A 21,996-nucleotide genomic window follows, 5' to 3' on the forward strand; every position below is an offset into this window, starting at 1 on the left:
AAAATATTTTCTGTCTAAAACACATTTTACGGGAAGTATAATTGGATCATAGGATATTCCATCAAAATTAAATTCTTTTAAATTTTGAAATTAAAAAAAAATTAAATATACATTTTTTACGTAACTAGTAAAATATACCATACAAAATAATAGGAGTGTTCATGGATCGAATTTGATTTGTATATCCGCGATATTTATCTGAATCCGATTCGAAAATTACGGATATCGATCCGATCTGCACATTAATAAGATCGGATTGCGAATTTTTATATAAGTATTCGCATATTCAATTCGTATATATGCGGATTCGCAATAAATAAATAAATAAATAAATGAGTAAATATCTTTTTATATTTTATTTCAACTAATAATTATTATATATGTTGTATTATTTTATTTTTATTATTTAAAAAATATGTTTAATATTATTTTAAAAATAAACCTGTTTAAAAGAATAGAAAAAATTTTATTGATATTTTTTTAATAAAAATAAATTTTTAAAAATATTTTTATATTTTGCGGATATATCCAATCTATAAATGTACAGATCGAATTGGATCAGATTCAAACTTAAAAAAAAATATTAAATCGGATCCACGTTCACCTCTATAAGATAAAACGTCGATATTTTAATTTTACCTTACCCTAATTAAATAAAGGGAGCCACTCAGATAAAGACGCTTAAAACGTCTTTTTTTAAAGATTGTTTTTAATAATTAAAATTTAACACGTATAATCGATTAAATCTTGTTATTTTTGTCAAAATTAGACTAGACAAATTGATTTGATCGAAAAATAGTGAATCAAATCTTGAACTGGTCTAAATTAATATTATTTTTTATAGAAAATAACTACAATACTCTATTATAGGAAATGACTAAAATTTTTTTATTATATATATTAATTTTGAGAATCCTAAATTTTAGTCATTTATTTTTCTATCGTAGATTTTTCTATCGTAGGGTTAGGATTTAGAATTTTTAAAATTAATATATATATATAATAAGAGTATTTTAATTATTTTTTATAATAAAAGTATTGTAGTTATTTTTTATAAAAAATAATATTAATTTAGATCAGTTCAAGATTTGATTCACTATTTTTCTATTAAATCAATTTGTCTAGCCTAATTTTGACAAAAATAACATGATTTAATCGATTATATATGTTAAATTTTAATCTTAAAAACATCTTTAAAAAAAATATTTTAGACGTCTTTATCTGAGTGAGTCCCTTAAATAAAATACATACACCATATAAAGAGTATATCATATATTCCACTTCTAATACCTCTTAAATAATAACTAACTTAATCATTAGAGTCTTTAATTTACAGGCATGATCACCTCATCCGGTTCGAAAATTACGACTAATTAATTTTTATTTTTCAACCCCGATTGATATTGCTGAATAAATAATAAATTTTATTTTCGTTATTTAAAGAAAAGGAACATGTAAATGGGTGAAATTCATTTACAATTAAGATTAACTTGATCATCACAAAGGTGCATCTAAAAAAAGTTACAAAATTATATTAAAAGAATGTAATTATTTATCTTATTATTTTTTTAAAAAATTATACATTACAGATTTTATTTTTTAACTCAGTGAGGGGTTTTCCCCACACACTGCGCCTTTGAAAATGATGTAATTGAGAATCTCCTCAGTTAAGGAACGTGGACCTATACTATTCGGCGATTTCTTAAAAAATAAAATAAAATAAAATAAATATATAATTGAAATAATTATAATGATTGTGACATTGTTGCGTCATCACTCCACTGTTGAACTTTCTTCCTTTCAATTAGGAAAATGATATTTATACATATCCATAATTTTTTAAAGTGAATTCTATTTAATCTCTTTTAAAATAACATATTTTTAAAATGATATGTAAATTATTTTTTATGATGTGTCATATTTTAATTGATATCTTATATTATGTTAGATTGATTATTAAATTATTGATAATAAATTCTCTCTTTTTTTAGGTTAGTAATCTTATGTTTAAGCCAATGAGTTATAGTTTAAATAACACAATCTCTCTATATTCAATTAAGAGATTGCGAATTCGAGTCTCCTATATTTGACAAAAAAAAATCTTATGTTTACATTTTAAAAATAACAAAATCTCATAAAAAGTTACTCACAATCTTTAAGTCAAGTAAAATGATATTAGTTAAATTTCTAAAATAATAAAATTTAGACACTATCGATTTTATCAAAAAGCCAATTTCTTCGGCTAACAAAATTATAGATAAACAAACATTTAAAAACAAAAAAAAAAAAGATTGAAAAAGAGAAATATTAGCTTTTGAACCAAATTTTTTCTTTCTCTTAAAATTTTTAATGTTGGCCAATAATAATAGTGACAAATTGAGTATATTATGTGTACACTAAGGATTAGATATTATATATCGATCTATATATAATTAAATGTATTATTTTGGTCTTTATTAATATTGGAGTTAAATTTTAATTTAGTCTCTAATATTTTAAAAATTTAGTTTTAGTTCTAAAATATTTTAAATGAATTTAATATTTTTTTATGATTAAATTTGATTCGAATAATTAACAAAAAAAACTTTTACACTATTAATTATTATTAGTTGATGAATCGATATTACTTCCGTACTAAAATTAAATATTATATTGATTCTTAAATATACAAATGTATAATGTTAAATTTAATTGTGAAACAACATTAAATTTATTTAAAATTTGTTTGAACTAAGATCAGACGTTTAAAACGATATTAATAAGTAACAAAATAATACTTTAGCAAATATATATTTTATATTTTAATATATTTTATATAAATAATTAATTTATGAACTAATATTTTGTGTAGGTATAATATGGTTGGAATATTTATATAGCTAGGGTTTTAAATGGAGAAAGAATTATATACAGCTAAGTTGAACCAATGAGAATAAAGAAAAAGAAATAATAATAGATGTACCAATAAAGCAACGAGTAGTGTCTCCTCTCTCTCTATATATGTGTGCCCAACCCTCTTCTTACTGTTACTCTCCAACTCCAACTCCATAACCAAAACTCTCTTTAGCTTCTTCTTTTCTCACTATTTCTCTCCTTTGCTTCAGGGTTAGTTAGATCTCACTCGTTTTGCTATATCTATACTTATATATATATGTTTTGGTAAGAAACAATAATTGTTATGTTTTAATTTCTATGTTTATAAATATAAATATATATTATTTATGTTTAATTCTTATATAATTATTCTTAGATTCACTTGTGAACTACTTTTCACTTGGATGTTGTGATGATGATTTTTTCAGAAGTGTGTTCTTTGAATCTTAATAAAGGAGAGATAGATAGATTTGAATCTTATCTATCTTTTTTCATTATTTTTCTTCCTTTTTTTCCACAAAATATCACCATTATTTGTAGATTTTTTTTGAAGCTAAACTAGCTTGCCCTTCAGTTTTACAGATTCTACTGATGAATATATATAATTTTTTCTTGTCTTTTCTGCACAAGTTCGATTTTCTTTCTTTATATTTTTTTTATCTTAAAAAAAAATTGGATATATAGATTCCATTTTACCAAATAAAACTGTGGCCAAATATTCACATAAATAAAACCCCTATTTGCTCTCCTTAAAATTTAATTTTCTGTGCAACTTTTTTTTTTTTTACTAAAGATAGGAGACTCGAACCCACAACTTCTTAATTGAATATAGGGAGAATATGCCATTTGAACTATTACTCATTGGCAATTTTCTGTGCAACTTGTGCCTTTAATTTATATAGAACTTTATATATTATTATTATTGATGCATGAAGAGGGAGATAAATAGATAGATAGATAGATAGATATACAGTCGTTATTTGCGGATGTAGCATCATCAAGATTCACATGCAAATGTAGAAGGTTGTGTATGTGGGACTTTCTCTTTTGAAGTGAGAATCTTGATGATGCTGCATCGGCAATAAACGCCTTCAATTCAATTCTTCATTCAAAATGCTGTTCCTATTTACTCTCTCTGTTAGTTCAATAGTAAGTTACTGTTTTAACCCCAACAAACAGGGTTCCCAGCTTCACAATTGTCTCCATTATTATTATTATATATATATATAAAAAAGAGAGAGAGATCTAATCTGCAGAAGAATTGAGTTTCAGCAACTGGTGAAGGTGATGACCCCCTTTTTTTCCTCCACTTTTATTCACTTTCTGTTGTTGTCAGGTGGTTTTTTTAATTTTCTTTATTTTATTTAATTAATTGCCACATTCACAATGGATATATAATTAATTATATATGGGTATGGTCTTGCAATATTTTATTAGAAATTCAACAATACAAATATGTGTATATATAATTGAATTGAATTGGATTGGACTAGGTAAAAAATTATAAAACAAATTAAAGCTAAGATTAGTACAAAATGTCTAATATTATTTTTTTCTTTAATTTATTTAGGATGATAAGTATATAATATTAGAATATATAGGGACATTAATAAATTAGGTGTTTTTGCATTTTGCAGACAGTCCTAGGTTGTCAAAATAGGGTTATTTGGGAGGGGAAGGGGGATGTGGTTGTTAGGTCTTCTTTATGTGCTGACTTCACAGATCTATGAATGTTCCTTTTCAACACAAATTTCAGGGATTCATAAATTGCATACCATATTACCATGGCGTCTTTTAACTTTCTAAATATAGATTATCATGCATTATATAAATATATATCCCATTCTACAAATCTAGAGAGAGAAAGGAGCATATGGATTTTAGTTTAGGGTACTCATTTGGTCATGTTGTTTCTTGATATATAATTTTCACTTGAGAAATGTTATTTCAGCCACTAAAATTAGTTACGAATGTATTTATGTATAAATACATGTATGATTTAATTTATTTTCAATGTGTATTTATATTCCAGCATATATTTTATACTAGTGGTTAATTTTGGTGGCTGATTTTGTTGTACACGTAGCATAACCCTTTTCACTTATGTTTATGTCTATATCTATATCTATATCTATATGTAGTAATACTACTAAATTTTATAATTATCTTATATGATTTTATTTTATTTTATTTTTTCACCTGAAAATTCACTGCTAATTTCTAAGAGTTGATGAAGAAATTAAAGCTTTGTGATTGTGAATGTGAATGGATAATTCCAGTACTCATCATAAGTCACAGGTAGATCTGTACTTGTTATTCCAAACAACATATAAATTTAATTATGATTAATAATTATTTAAACATCTATTCCAATTATATATATCACATTTTCTTATTCTTTTGGTAGTGAGCTTAGTATTACATACAAGACTATTTGAGTGATGACAAAATTCTTTCTTCTAAATTTTAACATAGTTATTAATTACCTTTAACTAAAACTTAAAAATCTAATATATATTTACATGCTTGTTGATTATATTGCTTAGTATAACATATATGTACAAATTAATAATTTAATAGTATACATATAGTGTTAAGTACTGCACATGTACTATATATATTAATGTTTGTATATGTGGATTATTGCGAGGGTTTGCATATGATGTAGCAATGAAATTAAGCAAAAATCATTGAAAATTGAAGCTGGGTTGGCTTGGGAACTTGGATTATGCAAAATCAATGACATTGTGTGATGAGTTCCATGATCAAGGGGATTTGGCAGTAGTAACTTACTATTTTTTATATGATAAGGTAAATTATGATTTTTGTCATTAATATTTGTAATGTTTAATTTTATTTATAATATTTTCGATTTGTGTCAAAATTATTTTTAAACATTAATTCTATCTAAAACGTTCAGGCCAAAATAAAAAATGTCATAAATAAAAAAATATTATGAACAAAATTAAAATGAAATTAAATTTTAAGAATATTTTTAATGATGGATCAATGTGAGAGGTTGGAGGCTCAAAAATTACCAGCAGGTAATAGTGTATGTCTTAATTGTAATAATAATAATATTATTAGAGATAAATAAAATAAAATGTTGGATGATGATTATTGATGATAGTGATGATTCATGATGGTATGCATGGAAATCTGTGTGCACCCATCACTGTCCAACACTTGGTTGGTTTCACTCATATTCTTGCAAATGCTGCTTCCCGTTACACTCTTCTTCTGATCTCATCCTGTGTGTACCCAGAATCAGAACCAAATATAACCCTTTTGGCCCACTCTTCTTTATTATCATCATTATTATTTCACACCCACTTCATCCCTACCATCTTTTTTCCCCCTTATATAACTCTTAGAAACTTCATCACTTTGGATATAATATAAGGTGAAAACTCAACTGCAATCCACTTCACGTGAAGTTGATAGTTGAGAGTCGTTAGATGAAAATTTTAGTCAAATCAGTTAAATCATCTAACGACTCTCAATTATAAACTTCACGTAAAGTTGACTGCACCTGAATTTCCACCTAATATAAATGCAATTTGTTCTCTTACTTTTACTTATTTATTCTTAGTCAATAAGTTGCCCTCTTGATTGCATTATTTTCTTTAACATAATAATCTTATAACTTACAACTAATTAATTAAGCTTAATTAGTTTTTATCCGAAATGTGATTAGGTGGAAATAAATTATCATAACACATACATTGATTGGGTAATGTATCTCAAATGATGATGAAATTTATTTCTAACCTCTAATCTTTTATCTTTGAGTGTAGGTATTATTATATATATAATAGAAACTTAGGTGCAGTCGACTTCACGTAAAATTGATCATTGAGAATTGTTAAATAATTTCACTGATTTGACTAAATTTTCATTTAACGACTCTCAGCTATCAACTTTACGTGAAGTCGACTACACCTGAATTTTCACCTTATTTTATATTATATTGATTGATCTATTGAATGAAAATGACAGAGGTAGATATACATGCTTCATGTTGGGGAGTAACCAACTAAGTCTTAAAGATATAATCTCTTCTAATTTCAGGAGGCCAGTTTCTATCACCAAACCTTGTGAGTGCTCATAGTCATTGATTACATATTATATACACTACTATAATTACTATGAGTTTTCCTCTTTGAAATTCAATTTTTATTTAGTTACATACTTAATAAAAGAAAGTCTATTAAGGAAATTTATTATGCAATAGTAATTATTTTAATTTTTATATATATATTATTAAGAAGAAAAGACAGTGATAGGAAGACATACTCATAAATATATTTTAAGAATAAATGATCATTTGTATCCATAAAAATTGAAAACATTGACATATGTACCCACACTAGATCGAAATTAAACTTGTACCCATGCAAGATGCCCTTCGTGTGACAAAAGTACCCTACGTGGCGCTCCAACCCTCCAAAGACAGGGTACTTTTGTCACACGGAGGGCATCTTGCGTGGGTACAAGTTTAGTTTCGATTTAGTGTGGGTACATATGTCAGCGTTTTCATCTTTCATGGGTACAAATGGTCATTTATTCTATATTTTAAATTATTCTAAGATTGATGTTTTTTAAACCAAAGGACTTGAATGAGCCTGTCTTGCTTCTAAGTTTACTGTGTATATTTATAGACTTATTATGCAATAAAATTTAGATAGAAGGATGGGGTGTAAGAACCATTCATCATAGGAAAACAATATAAAAATTATGGGCTTTTTTTACCTTTTAGGTGAAAATGGACATAATCACATGCTACCATATGTACTATATACAATATTGGTTCCATCATCCAATGTCTGGTTATTTCTTCTCTTTAGCAAGCAAGAAGAGGATTCCCTTCTCAGTGTGTATGTCTAATCTAAAGTCTAAACTAAATCATGATGAATCCATTGTTTCAAAGTAGTATAGCATCAAACCAACTTAAGTTGATCTAATAGTTAGTTTATTAGTTCTTAATTAAGTATTAACAGTTCGAATCTCGTTTTGTTCATACAGTAATTTATTGACTGATAAATCTTTAAATGAAGTTTAAATTCGTAATGAATTAGTCTTTAATCTTTCAGATTAGAAGATATTATGAAAAAAAAGGTGTATAGCATCAAATTAATACAAAAACACACTCTACATTATTGATGATATTTTGACTAAAATTTAATTTTATGTATATGATTCCATCATTCCGTACAAAAACTGTTGTGATGAGATTCCCACATGTCATGTTATGAGGCACTCAGATACACATTTTATGCACGAGAGAAAAGAAAATAGATACTCCTATATAGTACAACACTACACATGCTACCATGTACTATATTTGATGTATGCTAACCACTCCTAGATATGGAAATAGATACTGAATACAATAATACATTTTTGCCAAATTTTGCTTCTTTCAAAGATGAAGGGAATTAGGAAAAGTGAATTGGTGATCATCACTGAAATTGTGACTGGCTGATTAGATTTAGTATTGAAGAAATTATTATAATTTTATTTAAAATCACTACTATCAGCACACACTGTATGTCTAGTATCCTTTGTGTTAAAGAGATTTCTGGATTAATTATTCTGGAACATACGGTAAAGAATGACTATCGTTTTTCTAAAAGATAATAAATAAATAGTAGTAATTTTTTTATTTATTAAATACAACAATTCATGTGTCTCTTCTTACCGGTTTAAGATTTTAAAATTAGTGATTTCATGATCACATAATATCAGAATTATTGTTATGAACAGAAGATCTAAACTTCAATTTTTATTATAAAAAAAAAGATAAATAAAAAGTAAAATTAAAGATGACTATAAAAATTCATTGTTAGTCGTTACTCATACTTGATTTGCACCGTGTTCAATTGTTCATCACTCATCACTGTCAAATAAATTTGCCTTATTTAATATTAATTAATTATCGCAACAATTAATGAATACTAAATAAGGCAAGTTATGATTGTTTTTCTTTTGTTACCAAATATTTCCCATAAAATATATAGTTTTCCTTACAAGATGTTAATATTGTGCCTTATTTTAGTCAACAATAATGATACCATTTTCATGAAAATTACTCTAGTGCTCTTACATTGAAGTCATCACATACAATTTTTAGAGTTATTTGACTAATTAATGTTACCATAATTTGACCAAAATAAGATAATTAAAACTGTTAAAATTAAACCACCCATTTGTCTAAAAGTAGTACTAAACATTGATGATAGTTGACATCCAAATAATGTGTGATACAATATTTTAAAATTGAAGGAAAAGATCCAACACAGATCAATGAGGGAGAAGTCATAGCTGGAAATGATTCAAGACAAAATAAGTATGAGTGGCTGCAATGCAGAAAATAGGGCAGGAATATGAGTAAGATGATGCTGATGGCTGTTAAGCTCATGTGACATGTGGAGGCCACATTGGTACTTCTCTGCTGCTTTTGTTTCTACCTTTTTTATCTTTTTTTTTTTTTAAATTATTTGAACAACCAAAATTAGTTCTCCATTCACATAATCATTTTAGTTTTAATTTTGATTATTGCTTTATGTATGAAAAGCTTTTAATAAGACTTCAAATTATTCATTATGCTAACTGCTAAGTGATAAATATGAGTTAATAGCTAAAATGTTACCTTCTTTGAGAAATTAAGCATTTTTTGTCTATTTGGTTTTTGTTTAAATATCATAAATTAATCTATGGGCAATATAATTGTAAATCAGATTCTTAATATTTTAATATTATTTAATTAGTAAAAAAACTTATTTAATTTCTTATTGTATATGTTTAAAATCAATTTAAAATGTTTGAATTTTTTGAAAACTAAACAACAAATATGTGAGCTTACTATATAAACTAAAGGAAATAATTAAAAAATGTAGGGTTTTGAGGTCCCCTCGTATGGTACGTTATATGGACCCAAAGTGTGCCATTATATTTGGTGTACATATGGCAGACATGCAACTCAAGGACTGTGTTAGGGTCCCATACCTTAGATCTCCCTGTACACCAATATCCAACCCTTTTCTGTTCCTTCAAATTTATAACAAACCCATCTTCTACATTTTATACTTTTTAGGGTTGTTAACAGATGGGGTTAGTTCGAATTAAAAAAAAAATTGAGAATCAAATCGATTAAATTTTAATTGGTTCAAATTTTGAGTTAGAAATAAATATCATAATTTGAGTTAGAAAAGAATAAAATTATATATATACTATTTTTTTTAATTAATATAAGTCTAATCTGATAATCGAGTTGGTTCAGATATCTTGACCTTAGAAGGTTAGAACCAATAAAGATCAGGTTAAATCGAATCCGACTCGATTGCACCTGATTAATACTCGTCAATACAAAATTAATATAATCAAGTTAAGTTGGTTTTAGTCAGGTAATTAGATTATCAATATCCCTAAACACCCTTATTCTTTTACTCTACTAAATTAATGCATTTTTTTCAGTACTAGGATGTGGTAATAATTATGCATATAGTTAGAGAGGTTAATGTAATACTATACCAATGAATTTATTTAACTTAATTATGCATATAATGCCTTGACCATTTTTACAAATGCGAATATTGAGTGTAAAACATTAACAATTAAATTATTATTTGGTAAGAATAATGGCAGGGGCTTAGTTTGGTGTTAAGAATTAAGATGGTTCTATAACAGTGTAACCTTCTTATGGAAAGATATTTGCTAATTGCTATATGTGATTGTACGAACTATATACAACCTGCAAATTTTCCAGTATTTTTGCCAGATTTGAGATTTTTACTAAGATTTCAGACTCAGTCTTTTGTACAAATCTAGCTAGCTTCCACGAACTTTTTCGAATATAATGTGATGGTTTGATAGTTGAATAATTAAAGAGGACTTCGGTCACTTCTACAAAATGGAGGGAAAAAGCTACTTATGCCAAATTTAGCAACATGCGACTTTACAAGATTAAATAAGAAAAATAATTCTAGCTGATTTGTTGGTATTATTGTTATTATTATTATTCTTGTTTTTCACTGGGTCAATATATTTAGGTTCTCTTAAAAATTGACTCACTCAATCCAATGGATGATAGAAAAAAGAAAAGGTAACAATCTCCTTTCAAGACGTCTAATTAAGAGTACCTATCGCTCTGACAAATCCCATAATAGCCATAAAACTATCTATTCCTACAAAAAACAAAATTTATAGATAGATCAATAGATATCTTTTAAATATGAAAATCCACAAATAACCCTGATGAGAAAAAAAATCTCTTCAAAGATACATCATTTTTGGTTAACTTTGACAAGTGTCGGCTATAAAAATAATTTATTTCAAGGCCCAATAAGGTCCAAAACCTTTATTTGCCAATGATTAATGGTCTCAAATTGTAAAGAAAAAACAAAATTGTCTCTTGACCAAAAATATAAATAAACATGGTCTAAAATTCTAGTGTGTGAATTTTTTCCTAATCACTGCTGTCTAAAGTCATTAGAGCAGTAGGAGAAAAAGTATGGACCAGTAATTTTATTAAATTCTTACCAACAATTTTATTAAATTCTTACCAACATGTAACTAATAAAAAAAATTAATTAATCCTACACCATTAAAAACATTATTGATGGTTACTTGATGACTACAAATCACAAGTTACTGGACGAGAAATGCTAGGGGACCAGCAATTTTGGTGTTTTGTAACCATCAATTGACCATCAATAATGTTTTTAATAGTGTGAGATTACATCTAATGGTGGGAGATCACTCACTTTTGTTTTGATGATTAAGTGCTGGCCAGAAAACACAAAAGTTGCTGGTCCCCTAGACTTTTCCTTACTGGACCCTAACACTCCTCTAGAACACTAGGGGAAAATACCCTTGCATAGTCTTAACGTTATGATAGCAGACATTTTTTTATTTGCAAATTCTATACGATGCATACATTTACATAGTTGGCCAATTAAAGGTTAGAAAGGAAAAAGAATAAATAAAAGGAACCAGCCATTCTGGCATGTTTGCTTATTTTTCAACTATATTATATATAATCCCTCAAAATCTGGCGAAGTAATGAAACAACTAGTAAAGGATGGAAGTTTTGGAAGCTGTACATTTTTTTTTTGTTTTGGGGGGGGGGGGGGGGGGGGGGGCGCATAGTTACAAATTAAGGTACATTTAAGACATGAATAAAATACAAAAAAGAGAAACGGATCGTATTACTACCTTTGGGGAGCACCAGAAAGGATAGGATCATTGATTGCTGAACTATGCTTGCCAAATGCAGGAATACTAAGAGAGCGTTTTCTCATTTTGGCTTTGCCCCTCGGCGTTATTTTCCTTTCACTCTTCTTTTCCACGAGAAAGGAAGAGTAAGAACGATGGTCTGGACCTGGACCTGGACCTGGCACAGGGATTGGCTCACTTCTAGTTCTATGGAATACATCCATGTTCCGATTATGATTATTCGGTTGCATTTTTGTTTCTAACTCCGCTGCAACCGCGGCAAGCTTATCCTTCAACTCCTCCTCGTCATCCTGCCACACATACCCATAATCTTGATCTTGCATTGCAAGATCATCGTACTCCTCATCTGACTTTGTAGATTCCTCATCAACTGACCCTTCCTGCACAGCAATGGAAAGGCCTAAAATTCCTCTCTAGGAAGAATTGATAGTATATACACATGCACGTGCACGCACACAATCAGTTCATATTGGTGTATCATTTAAACTAATATGGAGACTTTAACTTTACCTCGTCATGGACGTCTTTGTGACCATCATCACTTAAATCATCATCACTACCTACCTCTAGCTGATCATCGTCGTCTAACTCTTCATCACTACCATGCACCGAGAAATCTTCCTTGAGCTATAAAATACAGAATGAAAAAAGGGGCAACAAAAAGATTAACGTCTTTAGTTTATACTCCAACTTTTTCGTCACCAACAATAACGAGCCTTTAATTTTTTGCACTGAACAAGAAGATAAATTAAAAAGAGTTGTTCAAATTTACCTCTTTCGCAGGACCTTCCGAGGTCGGTGAGCTACAGCAAGAGGATAAATATCTACTACCAGAATCATATCTACTACCAGAATCATCAGCCCTCGACTCATCAACACTTCCAGCTCGACTAGTACCACCATCACTGGGCCAAGCACTGATCCCATAAAAACCAAACTGAAGATTTATCGGTTCTGCCTTACCAATCCGCAAGGGACCATACATTGGACTTCCGATTCCATTATCTGGTCCAAGGCCCCAAATAGGCTTCCCATTAGAGTCAACGCGATTAACAGGCCAAGCTTTCGCAACAGATCCATCGGTATTAACAAGTGCCATCAGACTCCTTGAAGAACCTTTCCTCTGGATCAACCGGAACATTCCTTTCGAGCTTAAAGTATTTGCTGCACATTGATGTCTATACTCCTCATCAACAACCGTTACAGTATTTCTAATGGGATCATACAGTTGATCCCCTGCTCCACGCCTCCGAAGACAGCTGAAGACAGTTGCATGGATGGCTGCTACACTCTTGTCAACATTTGTATTGTTTATTTTGGGAACTAAATGCTTCTCAGCACGCTTACAGAGATAATCCTGAATTGTCCTAATATTTCGAATATACTTTACATACTTGTTTTTAGCTGGGTCAAGTGTCATATACTTCGCACGTACAGCAAATCTTTCCAGGTGCTTTTCCTCGTTTGAAATGTATATCATGAACGGTATGATTGAAGGATGTTTCTTCATAAGCCCCATCTGCATGAGTATTAAAGTTATTATTATTTCCAGGCAATCAGAAAAATATAGAAGTACTTCTTGAATTCCATAAAGAAATATTAAAGAAAACAATAATGACTTACAACAAAGTTTAGGCTCAAATGAACACCCTCTACAACAACAGACTCCTTCCGTTCTTCCCAGGCAGTGATTAGCCTATCAAGACTGTCAATCACCATCTCGCTCTGTGCCTTAAATCCTTCAACAGCCATTTGCTTTGGATTTGGCAGTTCAGTAATGTTAGAGCCTATCTCCAATGTCCCTGAATCGCATTTCCTATGACCACCCTCGTTTGCTACATCCTTGGGAAGAGAACGTGCCACGCCTGCTAGCTTTTTAGCTTTCTTTTTGGCCTTGGCTTCTGCAACAGAAACTGGATCCAAACACTCGCCGGCATGGTAAGTAGAAGCCCATAACAAGGGGTTCTCCTTCTCATCAGCAAAACTCCTCATCATGTGCCTGATAGAATCGGTTGATACCACTGTGGTGAGGCCCAATCTGCCACCCTGCAGTTATAAATGGTACCCAAAATATTTGACTGAGGTATAAATAGCTCTTAGCTGTTCATCTTTCAATGGCAAGCCAAAATATTTCCTACCCAACAATTACTACAAACTAGGATTACATAATTGGATTTGCAAGAGATACACTTCTTGTAAGATGAAGATAAATTACCAGCAGTGAAGACAATGTGGATTTGCCACAGCCACTAGTGCCACACAACAGCACTGTCACAGACTCCTTCCTTTCTCGCATCCTATAACCAAAAATAGAAGATATATGCAATTTTAGTGTTACATATATCAATATGCTTATTTCTTCCAAACAAACTACAAAAAGAAAATTGGAAATGAGTCCATAAAATTTTATTGCCATTGAATAGAATCATAAACACTTCAGTCTCTGAAGATGTGCTATATGGTTAGTGGTATTGTAAAAATCTTGACCATGAAAAATCATCTCTAATTGTCTGCATTGTAAATCAACACAGGCCCCAACAAGGTATGAAAACAATGGCATACCTGCAGGCTAGCACCAAATCTGCTCTCTGATTGGGACCGAGATACTTGTACTCAGACATAGCATCACAAACCATATCTAAAAATGTTTCTCTCTGAACAAATGCTGTTGTGCGCCTTTTGTACGACTCAAATGGTACACTGTTATTTTTTTCTTTCGCCAGACGACATAACCGGTCTCCTAAGTCTGTTTTAGCCAAGCAAAAACCAGCATTCTTACCATCTTTATTCACAAAATTTTCACTTGGTGTGTATGAACCTGACAGCGTTACAGCTTCAGGCTGTGGGGTACCAGTGGTACTCTCCCCCTTTGTGACTTCAAATACTCTTTTGCTGATCTGTTAAGAGGAAAATAAAAAAGATAATCAGAATAATTTGTAGTAGGGAAAATATCCCAGAGCAGGCCATGTTAATTACGATTTGTTACTCAAAATCAAAGGTTTGTTTGATATGAAGCAATTGACTCACAATACATAGTTTTCTGTGTGCATACGAAACTCTTATTAATTTATATATACAAAAACAAAGACCAAACACAACAACCGAAGACTTAAAAGAAGCTTAAAAAATAAAACGACAAAGCAAAAGAACAAACACGTCAAATTGCAAAAGCTTCACTACAGGCCTATACCTAACAAATAACAACACTACTAAAAATACTCGAAAACCTCATAATTTCAACCAAAACTTCCAGCAAAGCACCTCAAACCCAGAGCCTCGAACAAAATTATCCAGATCAACCAGTTAAGTTACCAAATCACAGCTCTCAGGAAATTAAAACTAAATTATTCAAAATCTAGTATCACCAAAATAATTTTGCAGAATCAAAATTCCAATTCACAACAAATATTTAAAAACAATACAAATAAAATAAACCTTGAAGGCATGGCGAGCTTTGCATCCCATAAGTTGAAGAGTGCTCTGAAGAACAGAGCGCGTGTATCGAAACGAATCCTTCTCCTTCTCGTCCACCACCACTATGTACAATATCTTCGGAGTTTCGCACATCGTTCCTTATCCTGCACCTGGAACGCACACACAATTATCGTTCACCATCCTTCATTCATTCATTATCATGCAAAAACAAATAATAACTTCCATTCTAAGCCAAATGTATTCATGCGATTGCGATGATATTGAAATCAATGAAAAGTAGAGGTACCTAAACCTTAAACCGCAACAATGCGACTCGGAACGAATCAGGATGATCACGGAACAAAGCACAATGAATCAGGAGAATATATTGATCAATTTGAATTTAATTAAATTGTTTCTGATGGAATTACACGCCATTGTTGTTGTCGTGGTTTTAGGTTTTGAAAACGTAAATCGCTTCTTCTTCTTCTTCGTTCTTTCTTAATCCATCAACCTTCCTTCCTTCATTCTTTCTCTTCTCTCTTTTGATTTGTTTTTGGTTCGTTTCATTTTTGCACCGCTTTCTTGTCTCCAAAAAATAAACGGTTTTCAGCGTGTGCGTTAAAATGACGAACTTGCCCTCCGTTTTTAAGGAATTTTCATTTGCCGCGTATTATTATTTATATATATATATATATATATATATATATATATATATATATTTTTTTTTTTTTTTCGATTTTTGGAACGCTGTGGAGAAAGCGTGGGCCCTAAATGAGGATCAAAGGGGTTAAGGAAAGATTCAGATTCTGTAATTTAATATTATTAATTTATTATACTTTTATTCCTTTTATATTAATTGCTTTTTTTTTTTCCTTTTAAATTAAGGAAGAAATTTAATAGCGAAAAAGAGAACTTGAAAAATTACCCTTCCGGATTGTGAGGGGCCAGTGTCATAATCTATGATCTATCACTCTTTTCTATTTTTTGGTTAGAACCATCTATCACTCTTTATTCAATGAATTAAACTTTATCTTAACCATTAATAATAATAAATGGATAGATTAGTAGCTAGCCAATTCAATCTTGTTATCATTTAGAGTTTAATTGAAAAGTCAATTTATTTTAATTAATATCAGTTAATTAAATTTTAAACAAAATTTTAAATCTTAACTCTAAATTTTAAATTTTTCAGAAAATTAAAATTTTAAAAATAATATGAAAAATTGACTAATATTAATTAATTAAAGATAATTGTTGTATACTAGTTAATTCCATTGATTATCGTTTAGTTATATATATATATCAAACATTTTAAGTTTTAGAATTTTTTTTTCAAAAACATTATTAGGATAATCCTGCTTGTGCAAAATCTAATATGTTTGGTTGAATGACAATTTTCATCCATAAAATACAAACTAAATATCTCATTCACCGGAATAATGTATTGAATATAATATGATATTTTCAATAACTGCATCATCGATTTTGTAAATATCATACCTACCTGCTAGCTACTATAACCCCACACAGCATATTAATCAAATAACAAAAATGCATTCATGGTGGATAAAGGAGACAACCTGCAGTGTGAAATGGTGTTGTTATTATAAATTTTTATTCTTAATTATTGTCATCGATGTCTCATGTAAAGAAGAGCTTGATTTTGAACGAAGAAGATAGTGATATATGTGGAAGCAGGTCTATGCTACTTAATTTGTCTTTGTTCTTATGTTGTTTACTTCATTTGTCACCTTCTATTACATGAATATGACTTTTTATTGTTTTAGGGCGTGGACTTTGAAGTCCACCCTACATATCATTCTTGGATAAATATTTTAGAATAAAAAATATAAATTTAATTTTAATGTACTATAAATATAAAATTATTTTATACGTGTATTTAATTATATAATATTATATTAGTAAATATAACTATTTTTTATATTAATTACGTGAATAATTATCTAAAAAAATAATTATAATCGTACGATTCTATAAAATATTTTAAATTATCAATACATTAAAATTAAAATCTAAAAAGTATATATGAAATTGTATACAAACATATAACACAAAATATTTTTCACTTGAAATAAGTTTTTTTTTTCTAAAAATAAAAAAGAAGTAAGTTTTCTATTACTTTAATGTTTATATATTTTATTATTTTCATTCTTATCTTAAAATAATAAAATTAAATACGTACCTTATATATTTGATCTTAGAGCACTGATGAAGAAACACTACACCAATGCAATAGCGGTCATATATATAGCATCTAATGATGACTTCTACAACCAATTCTAGATGAATATATATAGTACATGCATGTCATTCAAAGAAATTCTTGCATGCACCTAGAATAAATGAATGTTCTGATTAATTAATGAATAAATTATTATTTGTATCCATAAAAGATATAGACGTTAATGAATGTACTTATATAAAAATAAAACGATAATTATAACTACGGAATATAATTTTTGTGTGCCAAAAGTACTCTAAGGACTAATTACGTAATCAACGTCTGGGTACTCTTATTTTTATATGGGTACATTTGTCAGCGTCTGTATCTTTTATTAATACAAATGATAATTTATTCTTAATTAATTGTTTTTTTATGTTAGTATTATAAATTTATTATTAATTTAATTTAAATTTTTAAATATTAATAAAATAAACTTTAAATTATAAAATAATATAATATGAAACTGACAAAATTTTAAAAATATAAATAAACCAAAATTTTAAATCTAAATTTTAAATTTTAAATCTTAAATAAACTAAAATTTGTTTACTCATATTTTTTGCTGAAATTTTTTATTTTGATTTTTTTTCTGATAAGTTATTCATCATATTCCGTTGTTAAAAATAAAACTTTATTACCCTTAATTATTAATTGCGTTCATATTACGACTAACGTGTAGTTCAAGCTTTGTCTAGAAAGGGAAGAATGTAACATAGAAACATAAGTAGTATATATGGCACTAATAATTAATGAAGGACTAAAAAATTATAAAAACAATATTAGTTATTTGAAACAGACTGCAAACCGTGGGCGTAGGGTCTGTAAACATTAAACTTTCATTTGATTACATTAAATATTTAATATAATTTTATAATGAAAAATAGAAAATGAAAATGCAATTGAGTGTGGTAGATTTGGTAATTAAAAATAAAAATGGTGGGCATATTGGGGAAGTGAATTAAGAATAATGTTAATATTAGTTAGTATATTGTGTTGGTGACTTGGTGTAGCAACCTCCATGAGCAATAGTGATGAAAGTCTTGGTGATAACACGTGTGTTTTGATTTGTTTAGGGTTTAGAAAGAACAACACGTGGAGTTGCATACTACAAACTAGGCACACATTTTAATAATCACTCTTCCAAACCTTGGCGGTTTCATTAAAGAAACTTAACTATGATTCATCATTATTAAAATATATAGCTTTTCATCCAATTTCTTTCTATTGAGATTAATTTTAATAAATATTGTTTTGAGAGTTACCTAAAACATTGATTTAGATTTTAGCGTAAAACCTCGACTCCTTCTTGGAACAGCGTCCAAATTGTTCCTATGTTAGTATATTGTGTTAATTTAGACAAATGTTTAATAGATTACAACGTAAATATATTTGAAAAGTCTTAATATATTTATAGTAGAATATAATTATTATTTTTTTTAGTATAGTTCTATCTTTAATTAATGATAACCGTTTTTTTATTTTTAAGAGTTTGTTGAGATTTATTTTTTTAAAAGAGATAGAAATAATAAAAGAGATTTGAGTAAACCTTTTTAAAGAAGTTGAGTAAATGGTTGAGGATACTTTTTTTTAGACGACCTGAATTTATATTTTGAGTCAGAATATGAATAAATATTAAATAAGATAAATTTTAGTTATTTTTAATTATCAAAAAAAAGATTTTCAATTATTTTTATTTTTTTAGTCTTTTTAATATTATTATTTTATAATATAATATCATAATTTTATATAAAAAAAATTTAAAATTCGATCTATAATAAATCTCAAAAATAAAAAATAATATAAAACAAATAAAAAATAAAACATATGCAAACTGTTTTTGTTTTTTTTTTTTTTTTTTTGCTTCTTCTGTGAGAGATTATCACAAGTGTTTTGGTTTGTGGGAGAGAATATCTTCTAGGATTTGGATTTATATCCAATATTATATTAAAGACCAGAGTAGTAAACATAAGAATTCTTTTAAATGTGTGAAATAAATAAGTTTGGTTAATATGTGTCTAGAAGTTTTAAAATTAATATTCTTTATAAATCTTTTTTAATTAATAAACCTTATTAAGATATATGTCTATTCTTAGGACTAAACCCAATGAAAAATAGCGAAAATTTCATGAGAAATGGATCACAAAAGTTATTGGTTTGAAGGTAAAAAAATGGAATTACTCGCAAAATATTTTAAAATGTTAAAAAGAGAATTAAAACAAAGATATTAAAAATAAGGATGTTACATCCGTTGGAAAAGAGTTCTTATTATTTTTTTTTAAAAGATAAAAATATATTTTATTAAATTTGATAAATGAAATACAGAATCTATGTCAGGATAAAAATAATAAATGATGGGGATCTCTTAAATAAACTACACTTAGAAAGAAATCTAATAGTGAAAAATAGAAAAAAAAAATTGTAAAAAGTGAAAGTAGATTTTTTTTTCAGAGAATAGGACTTGTGAACTAACTCAATGAGAAGTTACATAGAGATGTTGAATCTCTCGAACTAGAAGCATCGAGAATAGAAGTTGGGACAGTGTTGGTTTCTTCAAAGACAAAGATATTCCTAACTTTCCAACAATCTCAACATAGAATAGCAAACAATTGTTGGTTCCGATTGTCACCACCCATTGAACAAACTGCTCCGTCGTGGTGTTCCACCAAGACCAAAATTCAGTAATTGAATGGGTGGGGAGGCATAAACTCAGAGAACTATTGGACCAAGCATCTCTTATAGGTGGACATTGCATAAGACGGTAAGGGATTGTTTCGTCCTCTTCTTGGCAACGGAGACACAGTGCCGGTGTTGCAGGAAATCTCCGGTAAATCTGGGCTAGAACCGGAAGCCGACCATGGAGACACTTCCAAATAAACAGTTTAATTTTGTGAGGGAGCTTCATCTTCCAAAGGTTGATACAGGGGGCTTTTTACTGCATATGGGTTGAACATAGTTCAAGCGGAGGGTGTAAGAATAGGTATGTCACTCTATAGCCTAATATTGTATCATACTTCTTTTGTTTGTTCAGTGTCCATTGGAGTGTGTCATCTCCACCTTCAATTTTCAAAGATAGAATTCTAGTTAAAATATCACTTGAAAAGATCTCTATAATTAACGGTTGATTCTAAATTCTTTCTTCAATAATCAGGTCTTTTACTCTGGGAGCAACAATGGCCGAGTGTTGAACATTTATTGGCACAGTGAATGGATATGGGGGAGGCAGCCATAGGTCATCAAACGTACGAATGTTTATACCGTTATCTATTCTCCGGCTAAGTCCCTTCTCCACCACATTTCTACCTTGCAAAACACTTCTCTATCCCCAAGAAGAGAGTGTTCCAGGTTCTGCATTTAGAATATTTCTGTTTCTGAAATATTTACCTTTGTAAATTCTGACCAGTAGAGAATTAGAATGTGTTGCTATTCTTCAATACTATTTTTCTAACAGAGCAAGGTTTTGAGCTTTAAGGTCTTTAAAACCAAGACCTCCTTCCTTTTTTGGGCGGGTCATAGTGTCCCAGCTGATCCAGGTCAGTCGCCTTTCATTTCTTTTTTGACCCCACCAGAACTGAGTCAGTAAGGAGTGAATATCAGAGATTAGACTGTCTGGTAATTTGAAGCAGGAGAGAGTATAAATCGGGATGGCCTCCCCAATTGTCTTTAATAAAACTAATCTTTTCCCAGTAGACAATAGATTACGCTTCCAACCTTGAATTCTTTTATGTACCTTCTCCTTAACCATGTTAAAAGTGACTTTCTTTGATCTATTAACAACAGATGGCAGCCCAAGATATTTATCTTGAGCTCCTATGTGTGAAATGTTTAAGGAGACAGTCAGACAAGCACGAGAGTCAAGAGGAGTGTTATGACTGAAAAAAATTGTAAATTTGCCAAGATTAACTTTCTTACCGCTGAAGCACTCGTAGATAATAAATCAAGGATATTTTCACAAGAGGGCTGCTACACATACAAGTCTTTTTGGCTTACAAGTCTTACAAGTTGGCACAATTCCAACAAAACACACGCATTACACTCCCACATTCAAGAGTAAATAAATGCACGTTATTCAACCACTTCCTGTTTCAAAAGCGCACTACTCACCATGCATTATGAACGACTCTTCTTCTTCTTCCTCCATGAAAACGAGTTTCTTGCCAAATTTGAAGATAATGGAACTTCAGAAATACACCCAAACGATTACAGAAATACACCCAAAACGATTA

General features: G+C 29.2%; 1 protein-coding gene and 1 long non-coding RNA gene across 3 annotated transcripts; one reads left to right on the forward strand and one right to left on the reverse strand.

Annotated features, from left to right (window-relative positions):
• Window positions 1–3,441: 3,441 nt before the first annotated feature.
• LOC112736469 (uncharacterized) lies at window positions 3,442–13,630 on the forward strand. 2 transcript variants are annotated; one of them, XR_011870156.1, is made up of 4 exons: window positions 3,442–5,685; window positions 6,874–6,971; window positions 9,160–9,317; window positions 12,895–13,630. It is a non-coding gene; the product is annotated as an uncharacterized lncRNA (long non-coding RNA). The 2 variants fall into 2 exon arrangements; XR_003168761.3 differs by lacking the exon at window positions 12,895–13,630 and having other exon boundaries at window positions 4,901–5,685; window positions 9,160–9,539.
• Window positions 11,857–16,175, reverse strand: LOC112736470 (P-loop NTPase domain-containing protein LPA1 homolog 1). The gene is made up of 8 exons (XM_025785944.3): window positions 15,833–16,175; window positions 15,547–15,695; window positions 14,674–15,008; window positions 14,327–14,408; window positions 13,735–14,157; window positions 12,884–13,630; window positions 12,622–12,738; window positions 11,857–12,491 (listed from the first exon to the last, which is right to left on the reverse strand). Exons 2-8 carry the CDS (start codon window positions 15,676–15,678, stop codon window positions 12,087–12,089), a joined length of 2,241 nt encoding a protein of 746 aa, XP_025641729.1. The 5' UTR covers window positions 15,679–15,695; window positions 15,833–16,175; the 3' UTR covers window positions 11,857–12,086.
• Between the last annotated feature and the right edge of the window lie 5,821 nt (window positions 16,176–21,996).

Source organism: Arachis hypogaea, chromosome 13 (genome assembly GCF_003086295.3).
Source record: "Arachis hypogaea cultivar Tifrunner chromosome 13, arahy.Tifrunner.gnm2.J5K5, whole genome shotgun sequence".
Classification (NCBI taxonomy): Eukaryota; Viridiplantae; Streptophyta; class Magnoliopsida; order Fabales; family Fabaceae; genus Arachis; species Arachis hypogaea.